The 18,496-nt window shown below is 40.8% G+C and overlaps 1 protein-coding gene across 2 annotated transcripts in view; it reads right to left on the bottom strand.

The window, feature by feature from the left end:
• The window catches only part of LOC125460376 (interleukin-1 receptor-associated kinase-like 2), a 51,521-nt gene that overhangs the window by 19,102 nt on the left and 13,923 nt on the right, over nt 1-18,496 (bottom strand). For both annotated transcript variants that reach the window (XM_048547809.2, XM_048547810.2), the window contains exons 3-10: nt 11,684-11,824; nt 11,098-11,195; nt 8,806-9,000; nt 4,617-4,681; nt 4,134-4,248; nt 3,148-3,263; nt 1,868-2,078; nt 330-392 (exon numbers count right to left, since the gene is read on the bottom strand). In XM_048547809.2, coding sequence (XP_048403766.2) covers nt 330-392; nt 1,868-2,078; nt 3,148-3,263; nt 4,134-4,248; nt 4,617-4,681; nt 8,806-9,000; nt 11,098-11,195; nt 11,684-11,824 — 1,004 coding nt within the window. The remainder of the gene's footprint in view (nt 1-329; nt 393-1,867; nt 2,079-3,147; nt 3,264-4,133; nt 4,249-4,616; nt 4,682-8,805; nt 9,001-11,097; nt 11,196-11,683; nt 11,825-18,496) is intronic.

The raw sequence follows: 18,496 nt of genomic DNA, 5'->3' as shown, positions 1-18,496 counted from the left end.
CCCCATAAATTGTAATGAGTTAAATAGGAGTATTATCTTCCGTCGCCTAACCATGTGAAATGCATTTGTGCACACACAACTGAAAATCTTCGTATATAAATACAAAATAGACTGTCAGAGGCAGAAGGAGAGAAAGGCAGTTGGGCAGATTTAAAGCAGAAGTCCAAAATCATCCCAGGAAAGGCTAGTATTAATAAAGACAACTAATAAAAAGTTATTAAAATAGATTTAGTGTCACTGTCTACCTCTAGTGCATCAATGTAGATAGAAGAGGGGAGACAGTTAATGTAAAGTACACGGGCAACCAGCTATTATAGCTGCGTTCTTACCAAAAATGCTGGTTGCCTGTTTTCATCCATTGCTTTGATACCAGTCAGAATCTCAGCAAGAACCTGCAACATAATGACAATATCACAGGGCTTTACCCTTAAATCTATAGCTGTGTAGAAAACATACATATTGTGCTTACAAATGAGGGGACAGGTGACCTATCACCACTCAGCATCCTGAGTTCCGATTCGCTATCTCACTAAGTACACACATATAATTTTCAGTCTGTGAATCTTTTATAAGATCTCTTCATAATTTCAGCCAGATCCCTTGGGAGAACCGAAGGACAAATCTGGAACGTTTCAACAGATCTTGAAAGTGGGCAAAATCTGGCAGAACGTCAGTCCAAATCTTCCAGTTATAAGAAATGGATTCGCTTATTTACACCGCGCTGGGAGAATATTTTCACAACTATAGCGTCGACTTAGTATTTTCACATCACTGCTACTTCATTATTGAAAATAGACTTGATAATTACCGTTTGGTAATGTTTTACATTGCAGTGTTGCGGATTTCAAACAGCTTTTTTTAAATCAGATCACATTTATACTGATTATCAGCTAGCTACTACTTCACAATTTTCAAGCATGTGTAGGTAAAGTCACCACAGCCCCCCTCGAGAACAATACGGCCGCTCTCTATGAGAGAGAGGTGATTGGTGCTGGTTTAACTTGAGGGTCACCACACCTCAGGTGAGGGAAGTGGTTGAGAAGGCTGGACCTTCATGTCGCATCAGCCAGTTCAGGAATCAAATACACACTGTGGGCTACCTGATCAACCAACTGAGCTAATCACCAAAGCATACAAGATAGTAGATGGGTGTCACTCACTGTTATTAGACTAAGATGGAGGACACATATGTCACATTTGGAAGGGCAACGGGCTCAGACTCCACCCTATCACCACACTATTTTGAATATTACATACACCTCTTTTTGTCCCATCCTTGCACTTAAATTCATTTCCCAAAGGAAATAAGTTTGGTTCTGATTCTCTCTTTATAATCTGGGACCCTAAATCCCAGAATACTTTTCTCTGAATTCTGTCAGATGCAACACCAATCAAGCAGAAGCCAAATTCTAAATGAAACCTTACCAATGATCTATATTCAGATGAAACAAATTTGACATAGAATCAGATACCATTGTGGTAGATGCGCGTTAGCAACAGGCTTTGGACAGGTTTGGAGAAACAGATGGTCTGCATTCATTGAGAATAACCGGTCAATGGTCAAGCCCATTACATAAGATCAGAAATCAGAAATAAGAAAAGGAATAGACAATATGGTCATTCAGAATCTGCTGCTTTAAATACAACATGGTGGACCTACTGCCAAAAATCTACTTTTTCTGCCCATGCTCTATATCCCTCCATTCCTGGACGGAAGAAAAATCTGTAGATCTCAACTAGAATAATGCTCCCTGATGGTGGATCCACAACCTTCCGAGGTAAAGAATTCCAAAGATTCACAACTTTTGGAGTGAAGCATTTTCTCCTCATCCCAGTATTCATGTGATGGATCAGACAAAGTACTTACTATTCCAAAGCTGAAGGTGTCAACTTTCACAGACAGCCACCTATGACGAATAAACTCATCGGGTAAGTAGGCCAGAGGTCCCTGTAAAGTCTTAGTCTTCAGGGTAGTGTGGCTGTTCAAGGGATTCACACTTCCATTCAAAGGACCAGTCTTCACCAGACCAAAATCACCAAGCTTTGGCACAAAATATTCATCCAGCAGAATGTTAGAACTGCAAGATCAAGACAATTTTGGAATTAAACAATAAGTAACATTTGTTATTTGATATTTAAACTATTATGGTTTTAAGCCTCCAGTAATATTACAATTGTTATCCTACTTCCTACAGAAGGTCCTGGTACTTGGTTTCAGCAGTCACATCTGAGCTAACAAATAACAATTAAATATCCCTCCACTAAACCTCTCATATTTGGATTTCATTGTGGCTGTTTTATTTTGGTGTTTAAACATGGAACCATCTGGACTTGTCAATATGGATTACATTGTCTTTTTTTGGAAGAATTATGATTTCAGGTGGACCACTGATAAGGAGAAGCGCAGCAGAGTCTAACAAAAGATGAGTTTGAGAACTGAATTATTCCTGCACATCAATTATCTGTTTGAATGAAATGGTTAACTAATGTTTGCATACAGGTTGCCCATATATCTCTGATCTTAACAGCACTTAACTGTAGAGATTAGAATAACGGGGGGAAGTAGTGGTATTAAACTCAAATATGTGAACAAAAAGTAGCTAGGAGCTCTCCTGACAATGAATGGGTTAAAGTACCAACTCTGGGTATAGTCAAGCTACGCAGACCTGGAAGATCCCTATACGGGTTTCTGATCAAATTATTTCATCTCAATTGGAGCAAAAGTATAGTATTTCTAAAGGTAGGAGGGGAAAACAGTATTGGACAGGATTCCTGGTTAAACTGGCTATCCTATATCCTTTAGAAAGTTCATATTCAGACTTCAAGCAAGGATAGAACCTGGCCCAGGAATGACATGCTAAAAAGTACTTAAGCATTCTTTGGAGGAAAAGGTGACTACTGAGTTGAGGCATCAGATGCATGATTACATCTTCAGCAATAGAGAGGAAAAAGTGGCCTTAAGGAAGGCAATGAATCACAAAAAGAAGTATCAAGTGCAGGGATGGTAGGAACTGCAGATGCCGGAGAACATGAGATAACAAGTTGAAGAGCTGGATGAACACAGCAGGCCAAGTAGCACCAGAGGAGCAGGAAGGCTGACGTTTCAAGCCTAGACCCGAGTGAAAGGTCTGGAATTGGCAGATTTACCACTTTATATTTCCATGAATTAAAGGCACATGACTCTCATGCAGGAACTGAATCGCTCTTGCTGTTCCAACTGCAATGTTAATACGTATATTCCATGAAATTGCATCGGCCGGATTCTGGAACATAAAAAAAAATCGTTCTAAAGTTTCTTAGTACAAACTGAGGGAAGGGTGCCAGACTGTTGGAAGTGATGTCTTTCAGAGGAGAACAATTGGAAACCCATTTTCCTTTTTGAGTGAATATTCAAGATCCTATGGCACTGCTCAAAGAAATCCAGGAGAGATTTTCTAGTACACAGAACAAAAACAAAGCTGCTAGAAAAGCTCAGCAGGTCTGGCAGCATCTGTGAAGGCAAAAACTGAGTTAATGTTTCAGGATCTGCAGTTCCCATTATCTTTAATGTTTCAGGTCCAGTGACCCTTCCTCTGGACCTGAAACGTTAACTCTGTTTTTTTCCCCTCACAGGTGCTGCCAGACCTGCTGAGCTTTTCCAGCAGCTTTGTTTTTGTTCCTGATTTACAGCATCCGCAGTTTTTTTCTCAGTTTTTATGAGATATTCTGGTACTCTGGTTAATGTTTATCCCTTAATAAACATGGCTAAAAAACAAACCCATAAGAGTCATACTGGACTTGAAACATTAACCCTGTTTCTCCCTCCACAAGATGCTGCTGCTAGATTTGTTGATTCTCAACAGCATTCTTTGTGTTTACAGTGTACAGATTCGGGAGTGTACAGTTTCAGGATAACCTGAAGTCATTGCAGGTTGACTGTCTTTCATTCCTGAAATGCCTGCAGCAAATGGGTATGAAGTATGTGAAGCATTGTTCAGTTGCACCAGCTGCAGCGCAGGGAGTATACCACATTAAGAAGTGAGTTGCTTTTACTGGGGCTTGATAACAAATGGGAATGTGAATTATTACAGAATTAGACTATTGCTTGTAAAATTTTTTAATAATGCACAAATTGAAGAATAACAACTGCTTACTGTGCACTGAAGTTTGCTCTCAAGCGAACCATTGGACATGTAATGATAGATTAGACAGTATATGTCATTTTCAGCGCAGCAGCCTTCTAGAGCCAAAATGTTAGAGTGTCGAAGCCTAAGGTGGAAGAGAGTGGAAAAAAGAACCAACTCAAAAACTTTTTAATTGAAATACGGTCAGATATTTCATGAGAAACTCGCACGATTGCATCAACCTTTGGAGCAGCAAATCTCACTGCTCTTGTAGGTGAAAAGTTGTGTATTTTCTATTGGTACATCCCCTTCTGAGTAAACTGAAACAAATCTGTTGGCTTCATAAACCAGGTAATGCCTCAGCTATCCTGGGCATGGATGTTCCAGGATGTAGCAGCTTTTTTGGTAAAGATTTTGCAATGAATATTGGAACACAGTATCAGATTATCCTTCTAAAATCCAAAACATCACAAGATGCAGAGGAATCTTGGCATATGATAATAATATACTTACTGGTAAAGATTTTCAACCTCTCTGTGAAAAAAATCCCTTGTGTTTTTCAAATTGGCATCATCCACCTGTACAAAAGAAAATGCAGATACAAGACTCACAACAAAAATCAAAAGTTACAAAACTGAGAAACTTTTCAAACAGTATCCCTCAACAACACCCATTGCATTTTTGAGAATGCATAGGCCAATGTCCCGAGGAAACTCAGACAGCAAAAAACAAAGAAGGTAAAGTAAGAGAACTGGCCATGGGTTTGGTTAAAATTTGCAGTTTCAGAGGTTGAAATATAATAGAGATGATAGGAGGTGTAAAATTTAACATAAAGTCAAGCAGGGTGCTGATTCAAGTTCAGCTCAAGGTACTAACCAGAGGAGGGATAAGAGATGAGTATGAAGAGAATGGCTTTGGTCTTCCCAGAGTTTCACTGGTGCAAAATAAGAAAGGTGGGATGCAGGACAACCATTAAGATAGGTGAATGTTTAGGTGAAAGCAGCCTCCATCTCTTGATAATGGGCAAACTCAAGACTGGACTCACAAGAAATAACAGCGTTATTTGACCATATACAGCTGCTCTGCAATTCAATTTAGTCATGACTGATCTTATGCCTCAAATAATTTTTTTTCAACCACCATCAATATCCTCAATTCAGTGAAGGACAAAAAAAATGTCTATCTCAGCCTTAAAAATATTCAACTAAGGAGCCTGCCCAACCTCGGATAAAGAATTCTAAAGATTCACAAGCCTTTGAGGGAAGAAATTTCTCACCTCAGTCATAAATGATCAACGCATTCTTTCAAGGCTGTGTCCCCATGTTTTAAATGTGATTCAGAATTTGCCATGTCAAGTCCTGTTAGAATCTTGAATGTTTCAATGAGATCACCTCTTACTTTTCTCTAGAAATTCGAATATAGACTGAACCTACTTAGCCTCCCATCACAGGACTGAACATCCAGTCCCACAAACTAATCTAGTCAACCTTCATTGTACTGCCTCCAACTCAGTAATAATTCAAGAGCTCTTCTGTGGCAGTGGTACTGTCTCTATCTCTGGGCCAAGAAGCCCAGGTTTAACATCCCATTTGCTCCAGAGGTGTGTGTCATAATAAGCTTATTAAAAATATCTATATACCTTTAAATCTGGGGACCAAAACTACACAAAGATTCCAGGTCTAGTAACACCAAGCCCCTGTATAATGTTAGAATTATATTTATTTATTTATTGTATTGAGCCTTGTACTCTGGTCCACTCCCAAGAAAGGCCAGCATGCAAACTACCTTGCTGATTGCTCACTTTGCATTCCTCCATACAAACACACTGAAGTCTATCTAAACAATAACATAGACACATCTTATGCCTTTTAAAAGAATATTCTGCTATTCACTTATGATGACACTTCACTATATCACACTCCACCTACAATCTTGTGGACAAGTCACTTAAGCTCTCTTTGCAGCCTCTCTGAGGCCTCTCAGGGCTTATGTTTCTACCCAGCTTTGTATCATTAGCAAATTTAGATGTTATTCTCTACCATATCATATAATATTATTTACATCACTTGTAAATAAAAATATCCTAAATTGTCTGTACCATTAATATTAATTATAAATAGCTGTGGCCCCAGCATTAATCCCTTTATGGAAATTGGCTAGTCATAACTTGTCACATTGAATTGCCCCACTGATGCCAGTTGTCTGGTCTTCATCATTAACCAATCCTCTATCTGTGCTAATTTATTATCTTAATTACTTATGAATCATTTGTGTGGCGCCTTAGATTGCATTTTGGAAATCCAGGTAATAGATCCATAATGCCCCTTTGCCTACTCTAGTTGTTGCGTCATCAAAATGCTGTAATAAGTTTCAAACAGTTTCCTATTTGGAAAACATGCTGACCACGTGAGAACTAAATACATCATTAAGACTTCTGTAATAACAGATTTCAGTACTTTCCCAATGACTCATATCAACCTAACTGGTCTGGAGTTTCCTGTTTTCTCTTTGTCTTCTTTCTTGGTTAGCAGTGTTACATTTGCTAACTTCCAAGCTCCTGGGAATGATCTAGAATCTAGGAACTTTTGGAAAATCGTGGTCAACACATGCATCATCTTTGCAGCTCTCTCTTTTGGATCTTAGCCTGTTGGTGGTCAAGTCCTGGGGATTTGTTGGACTGTAGTCCCTCAAGTTTGTTCATTAATTTTACTCTGCAGATATTAATTATGTTAATTTCCTGACTTCGTTTAACACCTAGGTTGCCTTTACTTCCAGAATGCAACTTGTGTCTTCTACTGTGAAGACAGACACAAAATATTTGTTCATATCTCTGCCACTTCCTCATTCTTACCTGGACAATAGTTTCCCTTATACTGGCCCCAACAAAATCATCTATTTATACGGACTAGCAAAAAGGCTGTTTTAAAAAGGGGAAGTCAAATACAAGATACTGTCATATCACCTGTACCACAAAGATATTCTTGCTGGTAAGAACGGCTGATTGGAAATGAGCTCTTTAAATTGACTGGTATCAACAGTACTGAGTACACAGTTATTTCAGTTTGTGTGCAATCTCATATGCAGGCACCTTCCCCAACAGTCCCGGAATGGCCACAAAACTAATAAATCTGAACCACTATTAAAATGCCACAGGATGTTGTTAATTGCTGTACTTGCAATTTTCAAAGAACTGCAATTACTTAGACTAACTACAGAATAACAGTGTGGAAAGAGGCCATTCATCCCACCAAGACTGTACTGACTCCCTGCACAGAATCTCAACACCACCCCCCACAACCCTATCCTCATAATCTTGCTTTTTCCATGGCTGATCAATGTAGGCTGAGCATCCCTAGTCACTACAGACAATTTAGCATGGCCAATCCACCTGACTTGCACATCTTCGGACTGTGGTGGGAAATTGGAGCACCTGGAGGAAACCCACGCAGACACAGGAAAAACATGCAAACTCCAAACAGACAGTTGCGTAAGGCTGGAAGTGAACCCGAGCCTCTGGTGTTGTGGCAGCAGCAGTGCTAACCACTGAGCCAACGTGAACAAGTGAGTTATTCTGACAGATCTCAGACGGCTAATTTAAATCCTACTAAACCAGCAGAAACTGGAGTTAAATGGCTCCATTCCTTTTCCTGGGCCAAGACTGCAGTCTTTTCTCAGGCTGTATTTTTTAACCAACTCTTTAGAATAGGCAAGAGGGATTATGCACTAGAGAGCAGATTAGTCATACATTAAATATACTGATCAAACTCCAATATCAAGAGGGGAAAGTTCCTTTTATTCTTTACTTTCCCTTAAAGGCCAGGAGGAGGGCAACTTCTCTCTTTTGATCCAACATGGAACTCGAGTACCTTCACACTTCATGGACCCCTCCAGCACTGTGGCTCAATGATTAGCACTGTACCTCACAGTGCCAGGGACCCGGGTTCAGTTCCAACCTTGTGCAAACGCCACAGCGACAGCCACCCTTTCTCCCCGGGACTCTGTGGGTATCTTCCATGTGCTCCAGTTTCCACCCACTGTCCAAAGATGTGCAGGCTGGGTGGGTTAGCCATGGGAAATTCAGGGGTTACAGGGACAGAGGTGTAGGCCTGGGTGCCAGGCTCTTTGGTGGGTTGGCATCGACTCAAGGGGCCGAAAGGCCAGCTTCAAGCCATAGGGATCCTACGATCCTGCAACCGTGAGACTCAGCCGATCCCATATTCCACCTCTCTGCCACTGCATGCCCAGCCACATCAGACCAAATCGATTTCCAGGGATTGTTGCATCAGAAACAAAGTGGCGGCTTGCAGTCGCACAGATTCTCATTTCCACACGTGGTCCAGCTTGTACTGTCCTCCAGGTTCACATGGTAGAGACATGGAGCCCATTCAGAGGAGCTCAGTAGATAAAGTTGGACCTGATACTCTGGGAGTGTGAGGATAGTCTGCCTTGGCTTATACTCACTTATCACCTACAGGTTTGGAAAAAACCAACCCTTTCATCTCTGGCAGCAGTTCTGTTATTTCTTTTGCAACTTTTAAAACCAGCTGTTTAAAGTGACAGAGGAAAACATGTGACCGTCAGACGCTTCTCACGTCAAAATATTTTTTGACATTGTTAATATAGATATATTAAAAAGCAAGCTACACACTGCTGAGCAAGATCATCACATGAATCTATATTATTAGAAGATGAAGAGACATGCCTTCTTTAGCAGTTTTATGGCGTACTCAGTATTGAAGCGGTGACCCTTGTAAACGTGGCCAAATGTTCCTGAGCCAATCTTATACTTGTCGTTGAAATTATCAGTGGCTTCCTTCAGGTCCTGTAAGGGCCAGATATAGTTGAATGTAGCAGGATGGTTATTGGATTCCTGGAGGTGTATGTTGCTGAATTCACCCTGAACAAACCAGATAGAACAAATTATAACACGAACAGGAATTGGTATGGAGACACACATGAAAATGTACAACTGGGCACCAGAGATATACTACCTTTCTAGCTGAATGCATCAATAAGAATTAAGTGTTGTCATATCTGACATTCTTCCTTTCTGCATCACCAAAATCGGCGCATTCTGCCCTTTGGCGTGAATGAGAGGTTAAATAGTGGTAGTAGGTGGAGGTGGGGATGAATTAAGAGAAAGGATTAAGAAAGTTGTTCTCAAGGATGAAAATGAATGGAAAAATCAAGTGCATGATTGCAGAAACATTTATACACAGAATCATGGAATGGCTATCACACAGGAAAGACTAGTTTAGTTTGTGATGTGTAGACTGGCTTTCTGCAAAAGCTCTTTCTGTTCCCTGGTATCCAATCCTTCCACCAATGAGGAACAGCTTCCTCATTACTTCCCTATCCAGATCTACCATGACCTCCCCGGAGTGAAGGGGAGGTGTCGCAGAGGCCAACAGCTAGCAGCTTATAATTGGTTCTTACTCTACTACAAAGGGAGAAATCTGGTTGTTCTTAGAGTATCTGGTAAGCAGGGAGGTGATGGCCTAGCGGTATTATCACTCAACTATTAATTCAGAGATCCAGATCATGTTCTGGGGGCTGGGGTTCCAATCCTGCTACAGCAGATGGTGGAATTTGAATTCAATTAATATCTGGAATTAGGAATCTAATGATGACTATGAATCCATTGTCAATTGCTGAAAAAAACCCCTCTGGCTCACTAATGTCCTTTAGGGGTAAAAAAGCTATCATCCTTACCTGGTCTACATGTGACTGCAGACTCACAGCAATGTGGTCGACCACCCACTGCCTGCGGGGCAATTAGAGATGGGCAATAAATGCTGCCTAGCCAGCAACATTCTCATCCCATAAATGAATAAAAGAAGTGGTTAAAGTCCTATTCCTAAAATTTAAAATAGTCCAGGGACTGGTGGTGGTGATAATTACATATTTTTTTTAAAAAATCAACAAACAAGTAATTGAAAACGTTAACTTGAAACAAATACTAATGTTGGCATGAGGTTGCTGTGTCATGGTGTGGTATATGGGAGATTTTGGATGCCAATGTGATTGGCGCAAACACGTCTGCATCAGCAGCTTGAGCAACCTCGGCTCAGTCCTTGTGAGTTGGAGGCTGAACTACAGACACTGGATATTTCCTGGATATTTTGCACCAGGAAGCTATCACTCACCTTTGGAGAAGATCTTCTGGTTTGGTCAGTGGTCAGGGAAAGTGGGGGTAAGACTGAGGGTGAGGCAAGTAACGGGTCCAAAGGTCAGGAGTCTTAGCTTCACCAATTTTTCCAACAGGTTTGAGAACCTTTCAGCTTGTCTGGATGAACAAGAGCTACTGGGCGGATGAGTTAACTGACCATGGACTGTTGGTCCAGGAAGTCTTTCAAATAGGGGCAGCAAAAACAAATGTAAAGTTCGGAAGGAACAATAAAAGGAAGGTGTGTAAACATTATTCTGTGCAGCTAAGGTTGCAAGTCCAGAAGGCTGTGTTACCTCCCCCATGCCAGGGTTTGGAACATTTGCCAAGGCGGAGTGGAGGAACTGGGGGTGCACAGACTCAGTTGCTGTGCTTCTTGTAGATACCAACAACCCAGGTAGGACCAGGAAAGAGGGTCTGACTCAACAGCATGAGGAGCTAGGCACCAAACTGAAGAGCAGAACCTCAAGGATAACAATTCCAGTTCATAAAATTCCTGGCCATCCTTAATCATTTTCATGTTTTTACACGAGGACAGAAATTAAGAAGGCATTCAGCCTGTGTCAATGATGGGTCTTCAAGGACGTCGTTCTCTTTTCCTCATATTCTTTTCCATTCTTCCTTCTTTATATATTTGACACTGAGTTAACTCAGTCAGCAACCTCTAATTAATTGCTTTCTGTTGAATTTCTGATCCTCAATAAATAAGGCCCCAATATTATGATAATCTGTGGCAAACGGATGTAATACATTGGATGCCCAGTAATCTCCAATTATTGGAATGTTCAGCTGATACGTTTGAAATGCCCAATGCGCTGCTAATCTTACCATCTTGGGCACACCGTGTTTGTCACGGTGTGACTCTAAAGTAGAGCTCCAGAGACTTGAAGGAACAGATGGTCTAGGAAGTGGATTCTGTTGGTGCACTGCAGAGAGTAAAGACAAAAATCAGTCAGGAGTGATAAAAATGTATAAACAAAAACCCTGCAGTTCTACACTAGTGTCTTCCATGACTTGCTCAGTATACTCTGAACACCTTCAGTGTTGCACATGAGTAATGTTATGCAAAGGCTTGCTTTTTTTTACAAGTGATAGATGAAATAAGATCAGGTACAGATGTTTCTAGATAAAGTACAAACTCTTGTTATTACAGATTTTCTACACTATCTTTCTGTATGACACTAACCATTACATTTGTGTAAGATTTCTGAGTCAGATTGGAATTATTCCATTTGACATAATCATATTCAAAACTATCTTGCAGCTCAGAGAGTATTATATGTAACATGATCTGACCTGAAATATTAATTGCTATTACTGTACATCAACATACTAATGAGGCTGTACTGAAGTAATTGCATAAATACTTTATGACCACAAGCCCATTCCTTTAATAACTGCCCATTGTAATTACCATTGTTCAACAAATCTATGTTGTCTTCACAATTCAATACTGGATGAGTGGAAGGTAGAGGTGCACAGAACATCTCAGACGTTTCTGGCAAGGGAACATGCAAGCTCGCAAGCTGTGTAATGAAAGAAGCTGTGGGCTTTCCTGTTTTAAAAGAAAAGCTATTTTAGTAATAACATCATAGTCATGTTGTAAAACAATGCAAAGAAATGTTAACACACTGACACTGATAGGCATCTTATTGCACACTATCCACATGATGCGTCGTTTAGAATAAAAGATTCTTTGACAGCATCTTGTAAACTTGAGATTTCCACTGCTCACACAGAAAAGGACAGCTCTGGAATGCCATCACCTGCAAGTTTCCTATAATTCACAACCATTCTAACTTGCTGTGAGCTGTTGCTGTTCCCTCACTGGTGCAGAGTTAAAATCCTTACCCAACAGCATTATAGGTAGATTCGAACGTTGCAGATCATGTGGTAGAAGCAGCAGCTCACCACCACGTCTGAAGGACATCCAGAAATGAGCAATAAATACTGGCCTTGTCAGCGGCAGAGAAGAAAACCTAAGATCGCGATGATCGTTCAAGTATAAATCTATTAATTAGGAAACTGGTTTTCTACGGTAATTTCAATCACGTATCACAGACAGTAACCAATGTATACAAGAATCTGTACACTCATGCATGACAAAGAATCAAAACCCTCCAGATTCAGACTATGCTTCTCATTAAGCCAAATATTAAATGTGCAAGGAGCCTAAAATGGTGGAGCTTCAAAGATGAGTGGAAATGTGTTCATGGTGTTTAGCTGAGGTTTCTCACCAGTATTACGGGAGCTGATAGGTAGAATCCCAGGGGAGATACAGTGTTCCTTGATAAAGTACTCACATAAAAATCAACCGCCTGATAAGTTGAAGTCAGGATTAAACTTACTCAAAATATCCAAATGGGGAAAGTGATGTGCACAAGGCTAAAAATTGGTAGTAATTCCATAATCCCCCAAGATGGTTTACATCCCAACTATATTACCAAAATGGCTCTAAAATCCATATTCACTTGTAGGATTTGGGTGTCACTGGATGGTCAGCTTTTATTACCGGTCCCTAGTTGCCCTTGATAATGTGGTGTTGAGCTACCTACCTGAACCGCAGTTCTTGAGCTGTAGGTTGAACCATAATGCTCTTAGGGAGGGAATGCCAGGGCTTTAACCCAGCAACAGTGAAGGAACAGCGATATATTTCCAAGTCAGGATGGTGAGTGGCTTGGAGGGGAACTCGTAGGTGGTGGTGTTCCCATGTATCTGCTGCCCTTGTCCTTCTATATGGATGTAGTTGTGGGTTGTGCAAAATGGGATGTCTAAGGCTAAATATTGAGTGAAAAATCTTATAATCCAGGGTTAAATTGTATCAGAGATAATGGGAACTGCAGATGCTGGAGATTCCAAGATAATAAAATGTGAGGCTGGATGAACACAGCAGGCCAAGCAGCATCTCAGGAGCACAAAAGCTGACGTTTCGGGCCTAGACCCTTCATCAGAGAGGATCAGAGAATTGTATGTTTTGATATTTGGACTTCAGACTACAGAGGAAATTGATTTATGAACATTCAACTTAAGAACACTATCCCATACAGGAGTGGATTAATGTTAATTTTAGAGGTCTGACAAATGATTGTTCCCTCATACTTATAAGTGGCTATTTTATATTGTTCTGCATTACATTCCCACTTGCAGTCAAACTGATTTGCAATGGACTCAAGGAGGGAACCCATTTGCAACTCAGGGACTGCCTGTATAGTGAAAGTGGTCATGAGGTTGTCGACTTGATTGCCAAGCTGGCTTGTTTTTGTTCAAACATTTTGTCACCATGGGAGGTAACATCATCAGTGAGGCATCCGAAGAAGCAATGTTGTTGTTCTGCTCTGTTCGGAATTTATGCTGTCCGGTCCATTATAGTGAGTAGTGTCATTTCCAACTTTTGTTCTGTGTGGGTTTGTATATGGGGTCCAATTCTGTATGTTTGTTGACTGCATTGCAGGCGGAGAACCACACCTCTATGTTTGGCTTGGGCTATTATGGTTAGCTTGTCCCAGTTAAACTGATGGATTTAATTGTCTGACGTTCATGTATTCTGATGGCTAGTTTCCTTCCTGTCTGTCTGGTGTAATGTTTGCGGCTGTCGTTGCGTGGTATTTTGTAAACTATGTTGATTCTGCATGCTAAGCGAGCAAGTCAACAACCTCACCCATCACCTGAGCTAGAGATCTTGGCTAAAACCTGGAAGTGGTTGTATCACCTAGTCTGAAGTCTACCTGACAGCAGGCCTGGCGACGTGGCTATTACCTGAAAGAGAGCCGAGGTTTTTTCCTCTGGGGAGGTGTAAGGTATTTTCACTTGGAGACAGTTGCAGCTAGATCTTTACAGCCGTTAGATTGTTTGTTTCTACTGTCCCAGAGGGTGTTGATAACATCAGATTGTAAACAGTTATCCATTAAATTATTCATTTATTCTAAAACTAAAGTAGAGTTGAGTCTTAAGAATAGCTAATACATTTCTGAACAGGTTGATTAGATTAAAAAAAAATACTTGAGGAAAATTAATTGGTTATTCAGTGCAGTCTAAATCTACATGGCTGGGCTCTTATGGTGCAGTGGTAGTTTTTCCAGAAGGTGTGGGTGTATGTCATGCTTGGTCCAGAACTGAGTCAGAACACTTCTAACAGGATGATTAAAAAAAAAGTATTTCTGAAAAGATAAAGGCCCACATGATTCACATTGCCAATGGTAGTGAGCTTTGAGGAGGAAAGTGCATCTCAGATAATCTGAAAAACTCACAGATAGAGGTAATCTGCTAGGATTCAGAAGAGAAAGAGCAGCTGGATGTCAGTCTCTAAGGCCCACTGTGCAGGTGTGCAAATGGAAGCTAATATTCTGATTGAAAAGACCAAATTCAGAAGGATTTCTCACTTGGCTGGACAAGTTGTTTAGCTTGCACGATAGAGAGTGAGAGTAGCTCCAGGAAAATCTTGTACCGTAAAAGACTGTTCTGCCTTGCACAAATCATGTTTAGTCAACAGCATAAGAAATGTAAAATATTTCCATCATCCTTTCAGGAACTAGCTGGTAATTCAAATCCCTTTTCAAAAAAGGGAGGGTCATATGAGTACATAAACTGCAAACTGGCTGCCTGGTTCAACAAACCTCAGAGTGTGAATAAGGCAGATTAAATGAGGATATGAAGGTGCTCAATGCTAACTAAAAAGTAAAGACATTTTTGGAGTGACGTTCCTTGGGCAAAAGGGTAACTGATGGATGTATGGTACTTAGCAGGGCGGCACGGTGGCTCAGTGGCTAGCACTGCAGCCTCACAGTGCCAGGGACCCAGGTTTGATTTCAGCCTCAGGCGACTGTCTGTGTAGAGTTTGCACATTCTCCCCATGTCTGTATGGCTTTCCTCCAGGTGCTCCTGTTTCCTCCCACAGTCCAAAGATGTGCAGGCGAGGTGGATTGGCTATGCTAAATTGCCTACAGTGTCCAGGGATGTACAGGTTAAGTGAGTTAGCCATAGGAAATGCAGGGTTATAGGGTAGGGAGTCTGTGTGGGATGCTCTTTAGCAAGTGGGTGAGGACTTGTTGGGCCAAATGGTCTGTTTCTACACTGTAGGAATTCAACTCTACTCTAGATTTCCAGAAGGGATTTGATAAGTTGCCACATTGTAGAAAATAAAAGTTCATGATGTGGTGGTATCAAATTAGTATGGATGGAAGATGGATTTGCAAACAGAAAACAGACATAAATATGTCATTGGAAAGATGTAATGAATAGTGTGCCACATTGATTAGTGCTTGGCCTCAACTTTTTACAATTTACACAAATGACTTGGATGAAGATATAAATTGATACAACATCTACCAAAAAAATTCAACTCTTTTGTCTGGTAGATGGTCAACACTCATGTCTTGTCTAATGGATACTCCTCTTCCTTTTAATCTATTTTGGAATGGTTATTGGCATTGCTAACAGTGTACAAAGTTTGAGATTTAACCCAAAGAAAAGAGGAAGTGTAAAATATAATAACTAAAAGCAAAATACTGCAGGTGCTGGAAATCCAAGACAAAAACACACTGATAAGTAGTCTGTTGGTGTTTCCTTTGATGTCTGTGTTACAATCATTGGGGAGTTCTTTCTGGCAAGTGGAAGAAATGAGTAGACCTCCATACAGTGATGATGATTCGATTCACTTCTACAAAGCAAATCCAAGGTCCGTATTTTGGGACTTAAACTATAAGATCAATCCCTCTAATTCTTTGCCCTTCTCCCCTACTTATCCAGAAAATGCTGACACTGAGGACACATATCTGTAGGTGTTGGCACAGTTCTGTTGGATAGTATTTACAAGACAAGAACTGGCGATTGGATCCAATGAGTCTAAGTCTTAGTTGAGCTCAATACAAAGTAGCTGAGGCATCTATCTAAGGGGAAGCCAGACAAATGTGTGAGTGAGGAAAGCCATAGGAAGATTTTGTTGATAGTGTTAGATTAACAAAGGTGGAAGGAGGTTTGAATATAGCATAATAACCGATAATACCTGATGGCATTATCTTAACTCTAACGGATAGCCCAGACATACACCCATATCTGACGCCTGGGCTGCAAGGATGCAACAGAACCTGGATACATACCTTAAAACGCATAATGCTGACCACCAAAACACAAAACAGAGGTGTTATTTATTCTGCAGTCCCACATCTTTAGTTTGAAGATTCATCAAAGGGTATACATGCACCCAAGATTTGCAGCAAATCACCTGCTTCTGTGTTTCAAGAATTATATAACAGAGCAGTTCCAGCATCTTCAAAAATGTGCACTCATAAGTGTTGACCTTTCCAGCATAAGGCAAGAACAAAGACTTAGAGGCAATGATCTTTTTGTTTAATCTCATATTGTGGATTTTAGTTTTGCTTTGTCAAACTCCATCATACCTTCTTCACAATAAAGAATTCAGCTTTTTTTTTCCTGGTTGCCAGAATTAGAGTTCAACAATCAGTGAAACTAACAAACCAAAAGAAACACAATAGACCATTAACGGTCCTAATGTTTTATGTTTTACTTTTCCTTTTTCTCCGCCCATTAACAGTATACTGAGCTTGAGGTTTAACATAACTTCAACAGAAATACTAAAATAGATTAAAAGAAAGAGGAGTACCCAACAAACAGGATGTGGTCTGTGACTACCCTCAAACTGGCAGCGATTGGATTTTTGCAGGAAATTTTTGATAAAGGTATACTTTTTGATGAATTTTCAAACTCAAGATGTGGGACTCCAGAATGACTCTATGCAATGGAAACTATAGGCTGGTTAGCCTGACGTCAGTCATTGGTAAGGTTTTAGCGTCCCATTACTAAGGATGAGATTGCGAAGAACTTAAAAGTGCACTGTGAAAATGGTGCTGAGTCAGCATGGTTTTTATCAAGGGGGAGTCATGCTGACAAATCTGTTAGAGTTCTTTGAGGTAATGAGCAAGTTAGACAAAGGAGGGCCATTGGACATGATCTATTTGGATTTCCAGAAGGCCTCTGACAAGGTAATGCAGAGGAGACTGCTAAATAAGATAAGAACCAAATGTGGTATGGTCAAGGTACTGGCATGGATAGAGGATTGGTTTACTAGCAGAAGGCGCAGCATAGGGATAAAGGAGTCTTTTTCAGGATGGCAGCTGTAGAGTTCCGCAGAGATCAATGTTGGGCGCACAACTATTCACCTTAAACATTAATGATCTAGTCAAAAGGAACTGAGGACATTGTTGCTGAGTTCGGAGATGACACAAAGATGGGTGGAGGGACAGGTAGTGTTGAGGAAGTAGGGTGGTTGAAGGGGGACTTGGATAAAGTAGGAAAGTGGACAAAAAAGTAACAGTTTGAATACAGTGTAGCAAGTGAGAGGTTATACAGTTTGGTGGGAAGAAGTATTACGGACTATTTTTTGAATAGGGAATAGCTCTGGAAATCTGAAACAAAAGGGACTTGGTAGACCTGGTTCAGAATTCTCTCAAAGTTAACATGCAGGTTCATTTGGCAGTTACGAAGGTAAATGCAATGATAGCATCCATTTTGAGAGGGCTAGAATACAACGGCAGAGATGTACTGCTGAGGCCGCATAAGGCTGTGGTCGGGTAGCATTTGGAAGTTTATGAATAGTCTTGGGCCCTATATCTAAAGAAAGAAGTGCTGGCGTTGCAGGAGGTTTACAGGAATGATCCTGGGGATGATGTCATATACGGAGCAGTTCAGGACTCTGGGTCTGTACTTGATGGAATTTAAAAGGGTAACGGAGGTGGGGGGGGGGGGGGGGGGGGTGGGTGGGATCTGATTGATTGAAATGTACAGGACAGATACTGGTAGGAGAGGCTAGGACCCGAGGGCCACAGCGTCAGCAGGAAAGGGCGACCTGTTAGAACTGAGATGAGAAGGAATTTCTTCGGCCGGCAGGTGGAGAATCCGTGGAATTAACTGCTGCAGAAGGCTGTAGAGGCCAACACATTGAGAGTGAGCATTTGTGGGATTGGGCAAAGCCAACATGGTCTACAAAAGGCAAATCACACAGAACAAACCTACTTGGGGTTTTTGAGGATGTAACCAGTAGAATAGATAACAGAGAACCTGTAACTGTGGGGTACTTGGAATTTCAGACAGCTTTGGATAAGGTCCTTCATAAGGAGTTAGTGAATGAAGTTAAACCATATGGGATAAGAGGTAATACATTGGTGTGGATCAAGAATTGGTTGACAGACAGGAAACACAATGGCAATAAATG

This window comes from Stegostoma tigrinum, chromosome 11 (genome assembly GCF_030684315.1).
Source record: "Stegostoma tigrinum isolate sSteTig4 chromosome 11, sSteTig4.hap1, whole genome shotgun sequence".
NCBI classification, from domain to species: Eukaryota; Metazoa; Chordata; class Chondrichthyes; order Orectolobiformes; family Stegostomatidae; genus Stegostoma; species Stegostoma tigrinum.
This window is presented reverse-complemented; position numbering and strand designations above follow the sequence as displayed.